This window comes from Macaca fascicularis, chromosome 17 (genome assembly GCF_037993035.2).
Source record: "Macaca fascicularis isolate 582-1 chromosome 17, T2T-MFA8v1.1".
NCBI classification, from domain to species: Eukaryota; Metazoa; Chordata; class Mammalia; order Primates; family Cercopithecidae; genus Macaca; species Macaca fascicularis.
The window spans coordinates 2292911-2315022 of record NC_088391.1 but is presented as its reverse complement, the minus strand read 5'-3'; the positions used below and the strand labels follow the sequence as shown (position 1 = coordinate 2315022).

Below are 22112 nucleotides of genomic sequence, written 5' to 3'. Positions count from 1 at the left end.
GCCCGAAATGTATTTCTTAAATAAATAATAAGACTTGAAGGCCAGGCGCGGTGGCTCATGCCTGTGATCCCAGCACTTTGGGAGGCCGAGGCGGGCGGATCATGAGGTCAGGAGATCGAGACCATCCTGACCAACACGGTGAAACCCCGTCTCTACTAAAAATACAAAAAATTAGCCGGGCATGGCAGCGGGTGCCTGTAGTCCCAGCTACTCGGGAGGCTGAGGCAGGAGAATGGCGGGAACCCGGAGGCGGAGCTTGCAGTGAGCTTAGAACCGGCCACTGCACTCCAGCCTGGGCGACAGAGCGAGACTCCGCCTCAAAAAAAAAAAAAAAAAGAAAGTTGAAGTGACTCCTTGATCCGTGGGCTGCGGAATAGGTGTGTTAGCAGGCATAAAAACAACATGAATCTCCTTGTACATCTCCATTAGAGCCCTTGGGGTGGCAAGGTGCATTTTCAATGAGCAGTAATATTTTGAAAGGAATCCTTTTTTCTGAACGCAATAGGTCTCAACAGTGGGCTTAAAATATTCAATAAAGCAGCTGGGTGCGGTCTGTGGCTGGTTTGATCCTCTGTCTAGAACACTCGAACTTCTTTCGTATCAGCGTTGTTGCACTTTCTTATTCATCTATTCGCTGGAGTAGTACTTCTATTTTTCTTCAAGAACTTTTCCTTGGCATTCACAGCTTGGCTAACTTTGGTCCAAGAGGCCTAGCGTTTCGCCTGTCTCGGTTTTTAACATGTCTTTCTCACTAAGCCTAGTCATTTCTAGCTGTTGATCTAAAGTGACAGGTGTGTGACTCTTCCTTTCACTTGAACACTTAGAGGCCATTGTAGGATTATTAATTGGCTTGATTACAGTATTGTTGAATAGGGAGGCCCAAGGAGAGGGGGAGAGATAGAGGAATGTCTGGTCAATGGAGTGATAGAAAAACCACATTTATTAAGTTTTCCATCTTTTTTTTTTTTTTTTTTTTTGAGATGGAGTCTCGCTCTGTCGCCCAGACTGGAGTGCAGTGGCCGGATCTCAGCTCACTGCAAGCTCCGCCTCCCGGGTTTACGCCATTCTCCTGCCTCAGCCTCCAGAGTAGCTGGGACTACAGGCGCCCGCCACCTCGCTCGGCTAGTTTTTTGTATTTTTTAGTAGAGACGGGGTTTCACCGTGTTCGCCAGGATGGTCTCGATCTCCTGACCTCGTGATCTGCCCGTCTCGGCCTCCCAAAGTGCTGGGATTACAGGCTTGAGCCACCGCGCCCGGCAAGTTTTCCATCTTATATGGATGCAGTTGGTGGTACTCCAAAACAATTAAAATAGTAACCTCACAGAGCACCAGAGCAGGTATTATGATAATGAAAAAGGTTGAAATACTGTGAGAATTAACCAAAATGTGACATGGAGATACAAAGTGAGCAGCAAGTGTTGGAAAAATAGCACAGGTAGACTTGCTTAATGCAGGGTTGCCACAACCTTCAATTTGTAAAAAACACAATGTCTGCAAAGCACAATAAATGGAAGCACCTTGTGAGGTGAGATGTGCCTATGTGTTTTCAGCAAGAATATCACGGAAGTAATGCTGTGTCATTGTAACATTTTGGAGACCGTTAATGTTGATCAACACCTAAGGTTGTGTGTGTTATGTTTCTCCATTCTGTAAAGGTATAGTTTTTCTTTGTAATTAGTATTCTGTTAGACCACCACCTCACACGGATTCCTTTTTGAGGAAGGACTTGTTGCGTAGTTTTGGTCAGTGCAGTCAGCAGATAGCTTCCAGCACTTTCAGTGTGACTCATATCATCCAGGGTCACACCCTTCCTGGTGCAGCTTGCACACAATGCCTGAGTGAGGTGGGGTGGGACTGCCCACTTCAGAGCTCCCTGCCAGTTGCTGAGGCTAGGCCTACATTGCAGTGAGATTGCTCCCTTAGCCCTCTTATACCTCTTCCCCCTTCCTTTCACATATGCTGGTCCCTAGTAAATACATTGCACCCCAAACTCTATCTCAACATCTGATTCCAGAGAACCCAACCTGAGTCATTTCTTTTTGGGAGACATTTTGAAACCCTGTGAATAATCCGTTTGTCATTACTTTCACTTACTTCTTTTAGCATCTATTGAGACTTCTTGCTTGAAACAGTTATTACTGTGCTGGTTGCCAAATGGTGTTTTTCTTTCTTTTTTTTTTTTTTTTTTTGGAGACGGAGTCTCGCTCTGTGGCCCAGGCTGGAGTGCGGTGGCGCGATCTCGGCTCACTGCAAGCTCCGCCTCACAGGTTCACGCCATTCTCCTGCCTCAGCCTCTCGAGTAGCTGGGACCACAGGTGCTGCCACCTCGCCCGGCTAGTTTTTTGTATTTTTTAGTAGAGACGGGGTTTCACCGTGTTCGCCAGGATGGTCTCGATCTCCTGACCTCGTGATCCGCCCGTCTCGGCCTCCCAAAGTGCTGGGATTACAGGCTTGAGCCACCGCGCTCGGCCCAAATGGTGTTTTTCTAATTCCATGATTTCTTCTACATTTACTAGTTAGAATTCTACCATATGGAAGATATTATCCTTCTCCCATTTACTTATTTATTGATTCACTCACATATATCAGCATGCACCAGCAAATTCTATTTTGTGAGTTATAATCTGATGTTTATTGTATTGTTCAGTTTGTCCCAGATTTGGCCAGTAGGTGCCCCTTCCATCTTGTTTCTGTGTGCTTTCATGTGTCCTCGTTGTTTTTAGTACTTCCTTTCTTTCTGGCAACATATTTCAGTGTTGTTTCTTACTTTTCCTGCCCCTGGAATTGGTCATTTCAACAGGGACCAAGAATGAATGTAAAAACTGAAAACATTAAAGCATTAGAAGAACATATGGGTGGATGATCTTAAGGCAATGGGAAAGCCTCTAACAATATCTCAGAATCACCAAGCCCAATAGAAAAGACAAACAAACAAACAAAAACCAATAAGCAGATGTTTCACAGTGGAAAAAAATGAAAATGACACATAAAGAAAAGATACTGACCCTCACTTACAAGATAAATACGAGTTAAAATTACCCTGCCATACCAAAAGTTTGAAAACTTCATCCAGTAGACTGCAGAGAAACAGTCAGTCTTGTTCATTGCTGGTAGAAGTATAAAATGATACAACCCTTATAAAAGTTTTTTTGCAAACAGCTAAACACATGGTGGAAAGATTTACTTATGGTTCAGTAATCCCACTATTAGGAATCTACACTGAAGATAAACTTCCACAAATAAACAGCACATGCACAAGATTATTTATTGCAACATTGTAGTAGCAAAGGATTGGAGACAACACAGATGCCCATCAATAGAAGGCTGATTGTATAACTGGAATATCCACACAATGGAACATTGTGCAGTGCTTTAAAAAAGAAAGGAATGTCTCTGTGTGCTAATGGGTAGTGATTTCTAGAATTTGTAGGACATTTCACAAGACATCTGGCCTGATCTTTTCAAAAAGTCATCATCATATGGATTTAGGGAAGATGATGGTAATAGTGCATTATTTTTGAGTCACTCCAAATCACTGCATAAAAACAGAACTTGAACAGTATCTGTAGCAAAACTAGTTTGCTAGAGAATGAGAGTGAGCTTCAGACAACCAAATTGACTGCAGAGATATAAATTAAACTCTAATATGAGCATTCAATATTTATTATATTTATTTTCTTGTAGACCCAAGACTAAGACTAAATGAGGAATAATGTTTGTCATGGATACTGTACGCTTTCACAGTGTAGATACAGCACAGCTACTAGAGAATGGAGAGGGACTATGTGAAAACATTATTCAAACTTTTAAGTAATCATATTACTGGCAGTGTTATTGGTGTCATTATCTTGAGATTATTGGGTAAGCAGTATGGGATATTACAGTTCTTCATCCCTTGTGTCCTTGAGAACCAGAATTCTCAATGGAAAAAGGAGATACCAATGTGAGATAGAAGATGTTAAGTAAAAACCCCGTAGACTTTGATTTTAATTGGAAATATCAGTATAAACTTACCAGGTATTTTATCTTCCTTTTAAAATGGCATGCACACACACGCGCGCACACACACACACACACGAAGGAAAGGAAAACACCCTGTTGATTACTAGTCATTTGTGTAGAAAATCCCAAAGAATCTGCAAACAAGCTACTAGAACCAAAAAGTGAATTTAGCCAGCACACAAGGTCAATAAACAAAACTAAAACATTTCTAAATAGTATTCTATAGCAATGAGTAATTAAAATTGGAATTTTTAGAAATGCTGTTTGTAATAGCACCAGAAACATGAAATATTTTAGGGATAAATCTAACAAAATATGTGCAAGGTTCTGTGTGTTAGAGAAAATCTAAAATGAAGAGCTATGCCATGGTCATGGGCTGTAAGACAATATTCCAAAGACATTAGTTCTCCCCAAATTGATCTGTAAGTTCAGCCAGTGAAAATCCAGGCATCGGCCAGGCGCCGTGGCTCACGCCTGTAATCCCAGCACTTTGAGAGGCCAAGGCGGGTGGATCACGAGGTCAGGAGATCGAGACCATCTTGGGTAACATGGTGAAACCCCATCTCTACTAAAAAATACAAAAAAAATTAGCCAGGCATGGTGGTGGGCGCCTGTGGTCCCAGCTACTCGAGAGGCTGAGGCAGGAGAATGGCATGAACCCAGGAGGCAGAGCTTGTAGTGAGCCGAGATCGTGCCACTGCACACCGGCCTGGGTATAGAGCGAGACTCCGTCTCAAAAAAAAAAAAAAATGTGATGTATGCCTGTAGTCCCAGCTACTTGGGAGGCTGAGGCAGGAAAATGGCATGAACTCAGAAGGTGGAGGTTTTAATGAACTGAGATCGTGCCACTGCACTCCAGCCTGGGTGACAGAACAAGACTCTCTCTCAAAAATAATCAAATAAAATATGAAATAAAATGAGAGCAAGACTCTGTCTCAAAAATAATAAAAATATGAAATGAAATAAAATGAAAAATATATTACAGACCTAAATATAAAACCTATAAAACTTCTAGAAGAAAACATATAAGAAACTGTGACTTTCATAGGCTGGCAAAGATTTCCTAGGCATGAATGATAAAAGAAAAAAATTGATAAATTAAGACTTCGTCAAAATTAAGAGTTTGTGCTCTTCAAAAGACACTTAAAAATATAAAGAGGCAAGTTATGGACTAGGAGAAAATATTGGCACATACATATCAAGATTTATATCCAGAATATATAAAGAACTCATGACTCAATAAGCAATACAGTTAAAAGAGGGGCACCATTGAACATATAACTTCACAAATAAGGGATACTGATTGTTAATAAACACATGAAAAGATGCTGTACATCATTAGTTATTAGGAAAACACAAAAGCACAATGAAGATACCACTGCATATTTTTTGGAACAGCTAAATTTTAAAAACTGTCAGTTCTAAGCGTTGGTGAGGATGTGGAGCAACTGTAACTCTGATCCATTGTAAGTGGAAGTGCCAAACATTTTGTGCCAAATACAGCCACTTTGAAAACAGTTTGGCTGTTCCCGGTAAAGTTCAGCACATGTTTTAACATCAGACCCAGCAATCCCGTTTTTAGATATTTACTTAAGTAATAAAAACTGATATTGTTTGACTGTGTCCCCACCCACATCTCATCTTGAATTGTACTCCCATAATTCCCGTTGTTGTGGGAGGGACGCAGTGGGAGATCATGTGAATCATGGAGGTGGTTCCCCCACACTGTTCTCGGGGTAGTGAATGAGTCTCACGAGATCTGATGGTTTTATCAGGGGTTTCTGCTTTTGCATCCTCATTTTCTCTTGCCTCCACTGTGTAAGAAGTGCCTTTTGCCTCCGGCCATGATTCTGAGGCCTCCCCAGACATGTGGAACTGTTAAGTCCAATGAAACCTCTTTTTCTTCCCAGTCTCGGGTATGTCTTTATCAGCAGCGTGAAAATGGACAAGTACACAAATATTATGTCCACCCAAAGATTTGGTGAATACACGAGTAATCATAATAGACAAAAAGGTGAAATCACTCACGTGTCTATGAACTGATTAATGGATAAAGAAGTTGTCGCACCTCCTTAAAACAGATGCTATTGGGCAGTAGGACAAAAAGCAGGGACTTCCAGTTCTGAGACAAGATGAAATAGAGACTCTTCTTCCTTTTCTTAGTAAGTACAGCTAAAATCCCTGGAAAATGTACAGAAAACAAACCTGAGAAGACTCTGAAAGGTAGCAAGAAGAAGCCAGATCAGCTAGGGACCTTGCGACCTGAGGAGTAACATGGTGGTATGTTCCCTAGATTTATTTTTTCTTCATATATGTGCTAGAGAAGCTGTCAACCTGGAAACACCAGTTAATACAGACCAAAACAAACCCTAGAAAACCATTTTCATTAGTCAAGCCAGGAAAGGGACAACCTAGTAAGACAGAAAACTTGTAGACAATAACTGCCCTACTGTAGCCAAAAACAAAGACAAACTGCTCCATCCCCCACTCTCACCAACAAAGACTGAGTATTGAGCTTAAGACTTCCCCACCTTGCCCAGCTGTAACAAGACCCCCTCCTGTGTCTCTTCCCCAACATTCCTGCTGGGATAGTATCAGAAAAGGTGAAGCGCTAGTCAGGAGCCTAGATTTTCATTCCCACTGGGCAGTAGTGATGTGTGCCTTCCATCCCCCCACCCCAAACAGTATCAAGTGCCCTCTCATGGTGTCAATGGAGGCTATGTGGGAAGCACTAAGGAGGCACCTCTACCCTTCCCAGCCAAGATATGTCCGCAGACGCCTAGCGGGGAGCCGGGACTTGTACTCCCACCTGATGGCAACAAGGTGGTGCTCCCACATCTCCCACTGTGTGGAGTCAGAGGAGGCCTGCAAAAACAAATTTAAATAAGATCTAGAGTCTCAAAACATTCAGGGTGCAATTGAAAACCATCCATCCTACCAAGAACCAGGAAAACTAAATGAGAAAAGACAATAGATGCTAAACCTAAAAAGCCACTGATGTTGGAATTACCTGACAAGGACTTTAATGCAGCTATCTTTAAAATGATTCAATTTGCAATTGAATCATGAAAAAATATAATTCTCAACAAAGAAACAGAAGACGTAAAGAACCAGATGGAGATTTTTAAACTGAAAATACAATAGCCAAAATTTTGAAAAGTCAACAGCAGAACGGAGAGGGCAGAGGAAAAAAATGAATGAACTTGAAGATAAAACATTAGAAATTACCCAGTCTGAACAAAAGAGAGAAAATATACTGAAAAATAAAAATGAACAAATCATCAGGGACTTGTGGGACTATTTTTAGAAGGTCTAATATTTGTACCATCAGAGTCCCAGGGGAGAAGAAAGACGATATGATTGAAAAGGTATTCAAAGAAATGATAGTTTAAAATTTTGAACTTGGTGAAGGACATACTCAAGAAGAACTCAAGAAGTTCAGCAAACTCTGAACAGAAAAATCCCAAAGAAATCCACTCCAACATACATTATAACCAAATTTCTGACAACTAAATATAAAATCTTGAAAACAGTGAGGACACTTTACCTATAGGGGAAAAACAGAGTAACAGCAGATTTGTCATCAGAAACCATGGAATTTAGCAGGAAGTAGTACATATTTAAAGTACTGAGTGGAAAGAACTGTCAACCCAGAATTCTATATCCAGCATGTAACTGGCCCATCAAGGTTGAAAGTTGACAGTTGCACATTCAGACAGCACATCCTCACATTACAAGAATTCAAAGCTAAAACAGGATAAAGGAAATAATAGAGCTTCTTTGTCACATGCTTCTCACTTGTTAAGGAGGGCAAAACAAATTTTTCCCAGTGACAGTTTTTCCCTCCCTCAAGATGTACCTTTTGCAAGAACTGGATCCCGTAGCCATAGTAGATACAAGTATACTGAGTATCTGACATTTTCAGGCTCAATAAGTGGGAGACAGGCAAGAAGGCAATGAAGTGAAGAATAGAACATAGCCAGCCCTCATGTTCACAAAAAACCATGAATTAATATTGTCTCTAAATGAGATTAGTGTCATTGACAAGGTTGAAATACGACATTTCTTACATTTAAAAAATCATGTATAAAGATTTAGTATGCCTAATAGGTTTTTGTTGTTGTTGTTGTTGTTGTTTGAGACAGAGTCTAACTCTTTCACCTAGGCTGGAGTGCATTGGCGCGATCTTGGCTCACTGTAACCTCCGCCTCCCAGGTTCAAGCGACTCTCCTGCCTCAGCCTCCTGAGTAGCTGGGACTATAGGCGCATGCTGCTGTGCCCGGGTAATTTTTTGTATTTTTAGTAGAGATGGGGTTTCACCATCTTGGCCAGGCTGGTCTTGAACTCCTGGCCTCGTGATCTACCCACCTCAGCCTCCCAGTGCTGAGATTACGGGCATGAGCTACCATGCCCAGCCCTAATAGTTTTTGTAAGCTTGGTTTTGTCATCAAAAGAATTTTTATAAAACATATTTTGGGGCTGGGCATGATGGCTCACGCCTGTAATCCCAGCACTTTAGGAATCCAAGGCGGTGGATCACGAGGTCAGGAGATCAAGACCATTCTGGCCAACATGACAAAACCCTGTCTCTACTAAAAATATAAAAATTAATCAGGCGTAGTGGTGTGCACCTGTAATCTCAGCTACTCGGGCGGTTGAGGCGGGAGAATTGCTTGAACCCAGGGGTTGGAGGTTGCAGTGAGCCAAGATCGCGCCACTTCACTCCAGCCTGGGTGACAGAACAAAACTCTGTCTCAAAAACAAAACAAAACAAAGAAAAAAATATTTTGGGATCCCCTTAAAATGGAATAGCCTTGTCTCGCTGTGAGAGGTTCTACAGATTGCTGTCCCGAGCCATGTCTTTGTCTCTATAGTTAGAGGTGCCGTTAGCAAATATTGAGAGCTTGTTCCATGCTGTACACTGTTTCAGAGGCTGATGAAAAAGTCATGTCCTGTACCTTCAGGAAAAAATCCTAGAAGGAACTATGAACTGTAAACCAGTAATTACAAGTGTCAGGGGTGTTATGAAAGGGAAAGTATAAAGTGGTGTGGGATTATGTACCGAGATTTATTTAACCCATTCTGTGGTCAGGAAAGTCCTCTATGAAGAAACGATTCTAGGCCATTGTTGGTTGGTTGGTTGTTTTTTTTTTTTTTTTTTGCAACAGAGTCTATTTCTGTTGTCTAGGCTGGAGTGCAGTGGTGCAATCTTGCTCACTGCACCCTCTGCCCCCTGGGTTCAAGCGATTCTCCTGCCTCAGCCTCCCAAGTAGGTGGGACTATAGGTGCGTGCTACCACACCTGGCTAATTTTTGCATTTTTTAGTACAGATAGGGTTTCACCATGTTGGCCAGGCTGGTCTCGAATTCCTGACCTCAAGTGATCCGCCCATCTTAACCTCCCAAAGTGCTGAGATTACAGGCGTGAGCCACTGTGCCCGGCCTAGCTTTGTTTTTATATGAAGCAATTTTGTTGTTCCCTGAATATCTTAGTGAGAGGCTGGAAGAGACAACCACTGGAAACTGTTAGCTAGATGTGATTTTAAATTCGGATTCTCTACTTGGAGGAGGGTGATAACACAGTGTATTATCAAGTTTTCATCCTTACCAGTAGTCTGAACAGACTTTTAGTTCAAATCCCTTCTATACTACATATACTAGCTCTGTGACCTTAGGAAGGTCATTTAATTGTTTTGAGCCTTAGTTTACTTATCTGTAAAATGGAGCTAATGATAACTTGCAGGGTTGTTAACTATTCTAAGACATGATTCCACACTTCAAGGAGCATTTAGTCCAGTAAGGTGAGACAGACATATTGACAAGTAATTGAAAAAATAAAAAGAAAAATGAGATGGTGTGGTAAAGATGGAAGAGTGATCAGTGGTGATATAAAGGAGTGATCTACTCTGCCTTAAGAGGGACTCAGGAAGGCTTTACAAAGGAGCTAGTATTCAAAACGGGCCTTGAAGGATGAATAGACAAGGTACATGGCACATATGAAACAGCTTGATGCATCTGGGAGACCACAATTTGTTTAGAATAATTAGACCAGAAATATGGGCAAATGACAGAAGAAATTAGAGAGGGCCTGGCGCAGTGGCTCACGCCTGTAATCCCAGCACTTTGGTAGGCTGAAGCGGGCGGGTTCACTTGAAGTCAGGAGTTCGAGACCAGCCTGGCCAACATGGTGAAAACCCATCTCTACTAAAAATACAAAAATTAGCCTGGCGTGGTGGCACACACCTGTAATCCCAGCTACTCAGGAGGCTGAGGCAGGAGAATCACTTGAACCTGGGAGGTGGAGGTTGCAGTGAGTCGAGATTGCACCACTGCACTCCAGGCTGGGTGACAGAGCAAGACCCTGTCTCAAAAAAAAAAAAAAAAAGGAGGAAACTAGAGAGGTAGACAGATTTTAGATTACAGAGGGCTTGTAGTGTTTGCTACCTACCCTGAAGATTTTGGACTTCATTCTGAAAGTGACTCACAGGTGTTGAAGAGTGTTCATCAGATTTGCTGCTGGTGGTGATGTGTTACACTGACTATGGGAAGATGCCTTAAGCTGTTGCATTTGAGGAAGGCAGTGGGAAGGGATTGGAGAATAGGTGACAGAAACAGACTTAGGTAATAGAACCAACATGACTCGAGGCCATTGGATTATCCAGAAAGAAAGAGTAGATAGCAGTTCCCAGGGTTTCAGTCTTGGTAGACTGAAGTGGTCGTTGGCTTTATTCATCACAAGAGTGATATAAGATGGAAGAAAACATAAGAGAGGTAGACACTGAATTACGTTTTCTGTGCATGGTCTGACTTCTTCAGTATTTGATTATTCAGAGAAAAATAAAACACTAAAAATTAGGGTTCTTCTACTTTTTTCTTTAGAAAAAATGCATTTGTCTTGAGCATAGATTCACAAAGAGGTTGATAAGAGTACATTACAGACTAATAAATAAGTTATGAGGGTCATAGAGGACAGTTCTATTCATTCTGCAGATATCATTAAGGAAAGAGCTAAAGAAAACATTGCAGCTATAACCATGTTGATACACTTAAAATTAATAAAGTTCTGAAAACATTTGGTGTGACTGTAGTGTTAATGATAAAGAATTTGAATTTTAGCATTTTAATGGTTTTGGAGTTTTTTTAGTGCAATTTTGACTTTGCATTAGTGTCTACAATTTATAACTAAATTTTATTTTTTTGAAAATGATATTAAGATGAATATTCAACCTGAAATAAAACTTACATACAAAATGTTTAAAGTATATTTATTCACTGTTTTTTCTTCTATTCTAGTTACTATTTTTGGAAATGAAGAAAATGGTAAGACACTTTTAGTTTCAATTTAAGTTAAATGCTTAATGATATTTTAATTGGAACAGACTTTTTATTTATTGATGAATACGTGTGTTTTTGTTTTTTAGAAATAAAATCCCTATCTTTAAATTTTAAGTAATTAAAACAAGATCTAGTAATGGGGTTATTTCCAGACCAAAACATTTCATGTATTCTCATTTTGTGTTATTTATGTAAATTAAAGTAGCCATTATTTTGTACAGCACCTAGTACCCAAACTTCTTTGTGTATTTATATAAATATTTCTGTCGCGTATGTTCTTCAAAACTTTTTATTTGGATTTTTAAAAATATGAGTTCTAGCTAGCTAGGTTGAGGAGACAATTCTGCTTTCATGATGTCTGAATTTTATTGATGGTTCTCGTTTAGGCATTTGTTAAAATCACACTTTACAATGCACAGATATTTAAGAAAATAACAAGAATGTAATTTGTAAATTGCATTACCAGTTTAAGGAAGCCAAAGTTTTTATAACAACTAAGTAAAAAAGACAGTGCCTAGAGGGAAAAATCATTTCTCAAAATTTCACTGATATAAAAGCATATGTCATAAGTCTGATGAGATTAAATTTAAACAGAATTTAATTGGACATGCAAAACTCCAGAGGATTTCTAAAATACTTGAACAGTTAGAAATTATTAATATATAGTAATTCCTCTTACTGGAGATAATTAGGCATTAAGTATGTAAATCTTAAATTACCTTTAAATTTAATTTCTCAGTAACAGAATAAATGCAGACTCAGTTTGCTTATTTTCTTTCTTTAAATCAAAAATGTTTCCTGTATGTTGGAAGCACAGATACAGAAAGCAAAGAATTTAGAAGTTCTTATAAAAGAACTTTTAACTTATATCATTATCTCTTGGGGCTATTTTTACCATGTCTCTCAAAGAGTCTTTTTTTTTTTTTTTGAGATGGAGTCTCGTTCTGTTGCCCAGGCTGGAGTGCAGTGGTGATCTCAGCTCACTGTAAGCTCCGCCTCCCGGGTTCACGCCATTCTCCTGCCTCAGCCTCCCGAGTAGCTGGGACTACAGGTGCCCGCCACCATACCCAGCTAATTTTTTTTATTTTTATTTTTTAGTAGAGACGGGGTTTTACTGTGTTAGTCAGGATGGTCTCAATCTCCTGACCTCGTGATCTGCCCGCCTCAGTCTCCCGGGGTGCTGGGATTACAGGCATGAGCCACATTGCCTGGCCAAAGAATCTTTCAATACAGTCTTAAGTTATTGCTGCTGTTAGCTTGTTTGTTTTTAAATTCAGTTACAGGTGATTTTTGAACTTTTGAACACAGAGTTTGGTATATAGGTTTCAGGTTTTTCTTTCAACTTTGATTTAATTTTCTCGGTTAACTATGATTTTACTTCCTCTATTGTAACCAATAGCAGGTATATGTAACCAGAAGTTTGCCTATTGATAATCACATTAATTTGAATTTAGTGAAAAGCATTGTTTTCTGTTATTCTTTACTCATTATAATTTAATAATACCATCTTTTAAGTACTTACTATATTCTAGGTCTTGTGTTAAGAGCTTTATTTTATCTATTTTTTAACAGGATATATTTTTAAGCAAAACCATTTTGTTTTGTTTTCATGAAGAAAAGAAATATTCTGAAATCATGTTAAATGTTCTTAAAACTATGAAGAGTATATTGTTTTTACATTTAAAGTATCTCAAAGTTACCATCTATCTCAAAGTTACACAATCGTGTATAGATGAGGAACAGCAAGCTTGATTTAATATGGAGTCTAGGCAAAAATATTTATAAAGGAAGTAAGCAAAGTGAAGATAACATTGCAGGGTTGTTAAATGGTCTCAGTGTTATCGTAGCAGTAGGAAACTAAGTTCTTGCACGCTTTTCCAAAGGAAAAACAAATGAAGCAATTATATATAATATATAAAAATACATATATATAATATGTATTTTTTCTTTTTCTTTCTTTTTTTTTTTGAGATGGAGTCTCGCTCTGTTGCTCAGGCTAGAGTGTGGTGGCACGATCTCAGCTCACTGTAACCTTTGCCTCCCAGGTTTGGGCGATCCTCCCACATCAGCCTACACGTAGCTGAGATTACAAGTGTGCACCACCACGCCCAGCTAATTTTTTGTATTAGTAGAGATGGGGTTCTACTATGTTGGCCAGGCTGGTCTTGAACTCCTGACCTCAAGTGATCTGCCCACCCCAGCCTCCCAAAGTGCTGGGAATACAGGCGCGAGCCACAGCACCTGGCCAAAGCAATGATATTGAGTCCATTGGGTACACCGTGGGGTTCAACCTGAAGGGAACTGACAGGATAGAGAAAGCAGATTTTGAAAAACCAGTTTTTAATGCGCATGACGATCAATGTTAGTGGAAGCAAAAAGAGCACATTTTAAAATAAAAGGAAGTTACGGTTACAATTTTATCTTGGCATCAGATACTTGCTTAGAAGTAGAATATGACCATTAAGATGATGGTTGGAAACGTGGAGGAAACTGTAATTTTAGCTAGGACATAGTGAAAAGAACCTTGGATTTTTGTCAAACAGATATGGGTTTGAATTCTGGCTTCATCATTTAATAACTAAGTGACGTTGGACAAAGTATTAAATTCTCTGAGCCTCACTGCTTACATCTGTAAACTGGAATGATACCTTAGAAGACTTACTGTGAGGGTTAGAAATAAGGCATAGATTATAGTGCCTTCTAGTTGGCTTTTGGTACATAGGAGTGGTGATTTGAGTACCTATAGTTGGTTATGGTGACTGAGTAGTCCCATGGTTTTACTAGGATGCATTGGTAATGAGGTTGCAATTATTTCTTAGGAATTCCGCAGCCAAGAGGGAAAGAAACTACGAGCAACATATTTTACATCAGCCACTGAGAGGGATTGGAAGCAAGGAGGCCAATTGGCTCTTGCAGCAATCCAAAGAACATAGGCAACAATTTATGAACTATGCACCGACAGTGAAACTAATGATAATTATTGAAATTTTTGAAAAATAATGAAAATAATAATAATGAGTTCACTTGGAGAGAAATTTTAGGAGCTAGAATTAGTAGCATTTGCACGGATAAGCTGTGAGATAGGAGGAGTCGTTTCAGGCCTGGGTTTCTGCATTGGTCAGCTGTGTGACTGGAGTTTCTGTTCTCTGAGATCAGGCATGAACCCAATACAATTTCAAAAGAAAAGGTTGGGTTGCAACAGGGTTGTCAAATTATTATTATTATTTTATTTGAAAAGAACAAGCACTTTTTAAACCAGAAACATAAGGGAAAATAAACCTCAGACCGAAGGAAGGAGAGTACTTCAAACTGAATACATGTTAGCTTTTACAAAAGCGTCATTACGTTCTTTTTTTTTTTTTCAGTGCAGACCAGTGAATACTTTTTCACTTCTTAAAATTGAGAAACACTGATATAGGGAATGCACAAAAAGGACCAAATTTTGGAGAAAATAATTAAAATGCCTGGATAAGACTAAGTAATAATATTAATAGTCAGTATTTATTGAGGATTTATTGTGTGCCAGGCATTCTTCTAAGTGTTTTGCGTGTATTAGCTCATCAGTATTAAGCAGCTAGCTTTACTGAAATAAGTAATTGAAATCTAAGCAAATTATTTGGAGAGTGCAGTATGAAGAAGTAATGAATTCTGAAAGTAACAGAAAAGACCTTTGTGGAAGGAGTAGCATTTTATCTGAAGTTTAAAAATGAGTAGAATTTCAGACTTGTCTATATTTGTTATCTTCAGTGGGTTTATGGTGCTGCATTACAAACTGAAAAAGAGTTTAAGCATCTGGTAGATCTTGCTTCTTAAAGAAATCAGTACTACTTCTTTCAAATATGTAGAATACAACAAAAAGCTTAAAATTATATCAGTGACAATATTTGGAGATAGAGATGTTGGAATGTTACATTAATCTACTTGGGAAATAGTTATGTTAGATATTCAAAATGGCCAAAACTTTTTCTTGTTAGCCTGTATTGAACGGGAATGAAATTTAGGGTACTTTTTCTGAACAATACAGGGAATGAGTTATTCAGATGTTTTCATCATTTATGGTGATGGTAACTTATTTTATTTACTTTCAGTTGACAGTTCCTTGGATTTAATGTTCATAGTAATAGATTCTGTTTTAAATAATTTTAAGTCATTTAAGATGAACTTTTGGAGAACTTGAAATATAGTGAGTGAAGAAAGTGTTTTAGCTTAAATCTTCAGCAATCTAATATAATCAAATCTCATCTTAAATCTCATCTTATAAACCAGACTGATAATCCTTAAATATAGGAACAGAGTATTTCTTCATATCTAGTAATGTTTCCTCATGCAAGTAAAGTTTATATATTTGATGTTTCAGTACATTTTAATTTGTTTATTGGATTCGGCCTCCTGACCCAATTATTGTGTTTTAATGTAATGCCTTTTGCTGTTTTCACCTGGATTCAATGAACTGTTATTTGTTTTTATTTACCAGGAAAGACCGTTGTTTACCTTGTGGCTTTCCATCTGTTCTTTGTTATGTTTGTATGGTCCTATTGGATGACAATTTTCACATCTCCCGCTTCCCCCTCCAAAGAGGTAAATTTAATGTTGGTAAATTACCAAATGTTTTAACTGATTATGGATTTTTTTTCCCTTGTGTTACCTTTGTTAAAACTTTACATAATGCATGTGTTCTGTTTCCATTCATAAAACTGCTTGGTTGCTCTGTACTGTGAATGTGAGTCATCAGCCTGTTCTCAGATACAGTCCACTGACATAGCATAGTAAAAGTTCAGCAGTATAGAAATGCTTACTACTTTTCTGCCATGCTATGTTTTCTTAAAGATATACTTTATATTACTGAAATAAAAAGTCTTAAGGAACGGAATTGAGTTAGGAAAGTAGAGTTTATTTTTAGAAACTCTCAACATTTATATTTTCTCAGGCGTGAACAGATATGCTGCAATTAAAGAAAGTTTTGTGATGGAAACAAATTGTCTAGGCTATTGCTTACTTTAATATGACTAGTGTTTCTTCTAATTGGAGGTTCCATTTGGAAAATAATATAGGTAAACATTTATGTGGAGTAGGTTTTATGACCAGTATGTCTCTCTTACCTCGCCATAGCTGACTGAATTCTTCCTTCACTGAAAATTTCATATAGCAAGGTGGTTAAGAATATATTCTCTAGAGTTAGAGTTGTCTGAGTTTGATCTTTTGCTCTAACAATTTAATCTCTCCAAGCTGCAGTTTTCTTACCAAAAAATGGAGCTAACAATTGTGCCTGTCTCCGTAGGATGTTTGTAAAGATTGTGAGATTTATTCAGTTAAAACATGCATTTATCTATCTATCTATCTATCTATCTATCTATCTATCTATCTATCTATCTATCTATTTATTTATTTATTGAGATGGAGTTTCGCTCTTGTCACCCAGGCTGGAGTACAATGGCATGATCTTGGCTCACTGCAACCTCCGCCTCCCAGGTTCAAGCGATTCTCCTGCCTCAGCCTCCTGAGTAGCTGGGATTACAGGCACGCACCACCATGCCTAGCTAATTTTTGTGTTTTTATAGAGACGGATTTCCCCATGTTGGTCAGGCCGGTCTTGAACTCCTGGCCTCAGGTGATCCACCCGCTTCAGCCTCCCAAAGTGCTGGGATTACAGGCGTGAGCCACCATGCCTGGCATGAGCTTTTAAAATAGTAGTTTACCTGCCACATTGTTAGGACTCAAATATTAGATGATGATGATAATGTAATCGTTTCCCTTTGTGTTAAATTTATCAAAATCATTAAAAATTATAGACCATATGTTTAAAAATAGTATCAACTTCTATTTAACTTTGCGGTGAAGAACATATATACAAAAAGTACGCATATGTGTACACACCTGTGCAACTACTACTCAATTCAAGAAACAGAACATTACCAGAACCCCATCAACCCCCGATGCTTCCTTTCAGTCATCCACTTCATAAGAAGCCACTCTCTTGCCTTCTAACAGCATAGATTAGTTTTGCCTGTCTTTTGTACTAAATATAAATGGAGTTTTGTAGTAGTGTGTGTATGGTGTGTATGTGTATGTCATAGTCATATGTGTGTATGTGGCTTCTTTCATTAACATTCTATTTGTAAGATTCATCTGTGTTACGTATAGTTGAAGATCATTCTAATTATTGTTTAGTATTCAGTTGTATGTAACACTATTTACTCGGTCTACTGTTAATGAGCATGTGGGTAGCCTCCAGCTTCGAGCTGTTACAAGTAGGGCTGCTGCAAACGTTCTAGTGCATGTCTCTTGGATAATATATATGTAGTTATTTTGGGTAGATGCCTAGGAGTAGAACTAGTAAATATACATTTAACATTAGCAAGTAATGCCATACAGTTTTTTGCCTGCTTTTTCTATTAGATGCTTTTGTTTTAAAAGGTAAAGTAAACCATAAGTCAGACTTCAGTGTTGCTTCACATATATTCATCAGGCATTTGTTACTAATTAGTCAACCCTTAAAGTTATGTTACAAACTATCATCCATTTCTTAATCTTGAAATTGAAAAGGACTTAATTTTGTTTAATCAATTACTAGTAGTGATGACTATTGAAAACATCGCATGTGTAAAAAGTAAATAATTCTCATTACAGGAAATAAGAAATAGAATAAGAAAAATAATTGGTAGTACTTTTGAGAAGCAGTATACTGTAGAGGTTAAGAAAGCAGGCCGGGCGTGGTGGCTCATGCCTATAATCCAGCACTTTCGAAGGCCGAGGCAGGCAGGTGGATTGCTTTAGTCCTGGACTTTGACAACAGCCTTGGCAATGTAGCAAACCCCGTCTCTACAAAGAATAAAACAATTAGCTGGGCATGGTGGTGTGCACCTGTAGTCCCAGCTACTCGGGAGGCTGAGGTGGGAGGATCACTGAGCCCGGGGAGGTTGAGCCTGCAGTGAGCCGTGATCATGCCACTGCACTCCAGCCCAGGCAGCAGAGTGAGACCCTGTCTCAGACAGCAACAACAACAGCACCACACAGACTCTGGACTAACACTGCTCAGGTTCAGCTCGTACCTCTGCAACGTACTCTCTGTGTTAACTGTGTGACTTTGGAGACTTTCCTTAGTTGGTCCCTCCTCTGTAAAGTGAGGGTGATATTAGTACCCACCTCATAGGATAGCTGTAAGAATTGAGCAAATTGATAATCTATATAATTACTAATAGATACTATGTGGAGTTAATAGTGTATATAAAGAGCTCAGAAGAATGCTTAGCACCTAATAAGTACCATCAAAATGTTATTATTATTATTATTTTTTTGGTGGTTGTTCTAGCATATTGCATCCATTTCGCATTCAGCCCAGAGCTTAAGCCTTCACATCAACTTCTCCTTCATTCTCCTCTACTCCTGTAAGGTCATCTGTCTGCCCAAGCCTGTCTCCAGTGACCTTGCTGTGGCATGCTTCATTTGCCCTGTCAGAGAACTTATCATCTGGTATTGTAATTGCCTGTTTACTAATATGCATCACATTATTAAGTTTTAAATTTTGTGAGGGCGGGGATATTTACATTGCATTCTTCACTAGATCCCCCCCACACTCTCTGGCACATAATAGATTTTCAATAATTATTAAATGAACTAATTATTAAATCTTCATGGGCCAGCTAAGCTAAGCTCCAGGGACAACTAAGAACAGGAATTTAAGATTCTCTTTGCCACTGAGCTTACAGTGTGCTGACTGAGGTAGGCCTATATAAGCAATTACAGAGCTGTGAGTTTGGTGTTAACGTGATACCAAGCTCACAGCTTTGTTAGGAGGATCCTGTCAGCTCAGAGGTTGGTGCTAATAAAACACCAAACTCACAGCTTTTGTTAGGAGGATTCAGTCATCTCAGAGGTTAGAACAGTGCTTGGAGATCCAGGTCTAGGGGAATAGATTGGGTCTAAAAAGCAAAAACTGGGGCCAGACGTGGTGACTCATGCCTATAATCCCAGCACTTTGGGAGGCAGAGGTAGGTAGATCACCTAAGGTCAGGAGTTTGAGACCCGCCTGACCAACATGGTGAAAACCCATTTCTACTAAAAGTACAGAATTAGCCGGGTGTGGTGGTGCATGCCTGTAATCCCAGCTGTTTAGGAGGCTGAGGCAGGAGAATTGCTTGAACCTGGGAGGCAGAGGATGCAGTAAGCCAAGATCACGCTGTTGCATTCCAGCCTAGGCAACAAGAGCGAAACTCTGTCGCAATAATCATTATCATCATCATCAAAAACTATAAATCGTTAAGGAAGTTAAGTTATAAATATGGGTGGGGTGTCTTTTTTTCATTGTTTCAATCAAGTACTTCTTGACCACCCACTGGATATCAGACTGTGCTAGGCTTAAAGGTAGGGACAAACAGTGAACAAATAAAATAATCATAAATTGTGATAAATTTAGAAAAATAACATGGTAATATAATAGAGTATAACAAAGTAAAAGCTACTTTAGGGGAGAAAGAGCTACTTTTAGCTAGTATATTCAAATAAATCTCTGAGGAAGTGGCGTTTAAGCTGAGACCTTTATAAGTATCTCTTCCACTAAGCTTTTTGAAGGAAAAATCTTTGTTGTTTATTCCTGTATCCCCAGTAGTTAGAATCAGACCTCGTGTATAACAGGCAGATTGATAAAGACTTAAGAAATGGTGAGGAAGAGGCAGCATGTGAATAGCTGCTAAGCATCTCCCATCACCAAGTGTCATCTTTTCTAAAAAGAAAATACGGTCCCATCCCTTCCCTGACTATAATCCTACAGTTTGCCAGTTAGCTGTAAGATAAAGCTCATGTTCATTTGCATGGTACACCAAATCCCTTCATGAACTAAAATCTTACTAATTTAATCTTCATTGCTTCTTCATGGAACTCTATAATGAAGCAGTGTGTTAAATTGAATATACTGTACTATTTTCACATCCTTGTGCTTTCTGTATGCTGTTCCCTTTGCCAAGATTTTCTTTTCTTCTCTGTCTTCCTGAAAGATTCCTGTTTATCTTTCAAAACTTAGGTACACTGCCTTCAAGAAACTTTCATTGATAACTCCTACTACCTCCCAAGGGAGCTTTTATCATACCTTGTAATATATTATTAATGTTGTATTTTATGCTGATTCGTATTTTGTAATTCTTTGTTTATATGGCTGTCTTACTAGACTATAGAAATATACTTTTTGAAGGCAAGGGTTGTTTTTGTTAATCTTTGGATCTCTGATATCCGGGACAACACCTCACTCTTAATTGGCATTTAATATATATTTAAATAGAACTATCTGAACACTGAATTTAAGACAATAATAGCATTTCATAGTTTGAATTCTGTTCACTAGTTTTGAATGAAAAGACAGACTTCTAGAACTAATTCAAAATTACAATCTGTTTGAATTTTTGTTTTGTTCCATTTGTCATCTAAAATTCTGATGCCTCTTGAAATTTTCATTTGGTTTAAGCTTTTCATAATTTTATAACCTTCTTTTTTTTTTTTTTTTTTTTTTAAGACAGAGTCTCACTCTCACCAGGCTGGAGTATAGTGGTGTGATCTCACTGCAACCTCCACCTCCCAGGTTCAAACAATTCTCCTGCCTCAGCCTCCCGAGTAGCTGGCACTACAGGCGCATGCCACCACACCCAGCTAATTTTTGTGTTTTTTTAGTAGAGAGAGGGTTTCACCATGTTGACCAGGCTGGTCTTGGATTCCTGACCTCGTGATCCACCTGCTTCGGCCTCCTGCTTCGGCCTCCTGAAGTGCTAGGATTATAGGCATAAGCCACCATGCCTGGCCCATAACCTTCATTCTTAAGGATAAGTGATGATGTTGAGTAGCAATAAAGAGGCCTGAGCTTGGGATGCTACTGCAGACTAGGAATAGAACAGCCCAGAGAAATCTGTTGAAATTTTATAGGGAATCTGTAAAATTTGATCAGAACATCTTCTATTCAAATATATTTAACATGTTACCATGTGATTTTTATACTGTACTATGAATATGTAAGAGACACGTCATGTCAGGAAAGAACTTTCTAACAAGTTAACATTCTCTTAAAGAGAACATGCCATCTTGCAAAATAGGAAAATATTTCTCTGAAAGTATTCAAGAGGGACCCAATCTGTCAGAAATGTCTGAAGACCCCTCTTGTGATGGAAGATTAGATAAGGGACCTCCATTGTCTTTAAGACTTTTTCATCTTTAAGGTTATGTGAGTCTTTCCCAACTTCTTACTGTCCTGTTCATCTGTTCATGTGGTTTCTTGTCCCCTATAAGTAATTTGGGGGTTTCTTGTCCCATCACAATTTGATTGTGGAAGCTGAGCGAGGTAATCTAAATAGACTCTTACATTTCCTAAAGTGTGGTGTTTTAGTCAGGTTAGAGTAACAATCTATAAAAAGCAAAAACATTTATTTTACATTGTAATGTAGAGGAAAATGTACCAGAATAGAAAACAGAATACCTGTATTTTGCTATTGGCTCTGCCAGTAGTTCTGCAATCTTAGAAAATTGCCTAAGTCTCTTAGAATCACAATTTCCTCAATTCAGAGCTCTCTCTACTATGCCAAGCTGTTGCCTTGTTTATAGCAGAATACTGTGTTGTTAAGCTAATACCATTAGCAATGATGGGGCAGCAACAGGAGGAGACATTGTGGTATCTGAGTTAGCAACTAGACCAAATACTCCTTAAACATGAAAACTCAGGATTCCTTAGGGCTTTTTAAGCAGAACCCTACAAGTAAATAAAAATTGAGGAATTGTATTATTAAAATATAAAACACAATG

At 38.7% G+C, this 22112-nt stretch overlaps 1 protein-coding gene across 12 annotated transcripts in view; it reads left to right on the top strand.

Annotated features, from left to right (window-relative positions):
• The window catches only part of ZDHHC20 (zDHHC palmitoyltransferase 20), an 89336-nt gene that overhangs the window by 21091 nt on the left and 46133 nt on the right, over positions 1–22112 (top strand). For 6 of the 12 annotated variants that reach the window (XR_010582386.2, XR_001486264.4, XM_005585464.5 and 3 more), the window contains exons 2-3: positions 11295–11321; positions 15811–15914. Coding sequence is in view for 8 of the 12 variants with exons in the window: in XM_005585464.5 (XP_005585521.1) it covers positions 11295–11321; positions 15811–15914 (131 nt within the window). In the remaining 4 variants the exon portion in view is untranslated. Of the gene's footprint in view, positions 1–2440; positions 6283–11294; positions 11322–15810; positions 15915–22112 lie in introns of those variants that run through there. The other 6 variants (XR_012426745.1, XR_012426744.1, XM_074021701.1 and 3 more) reach the window with 2 other exon arrangements.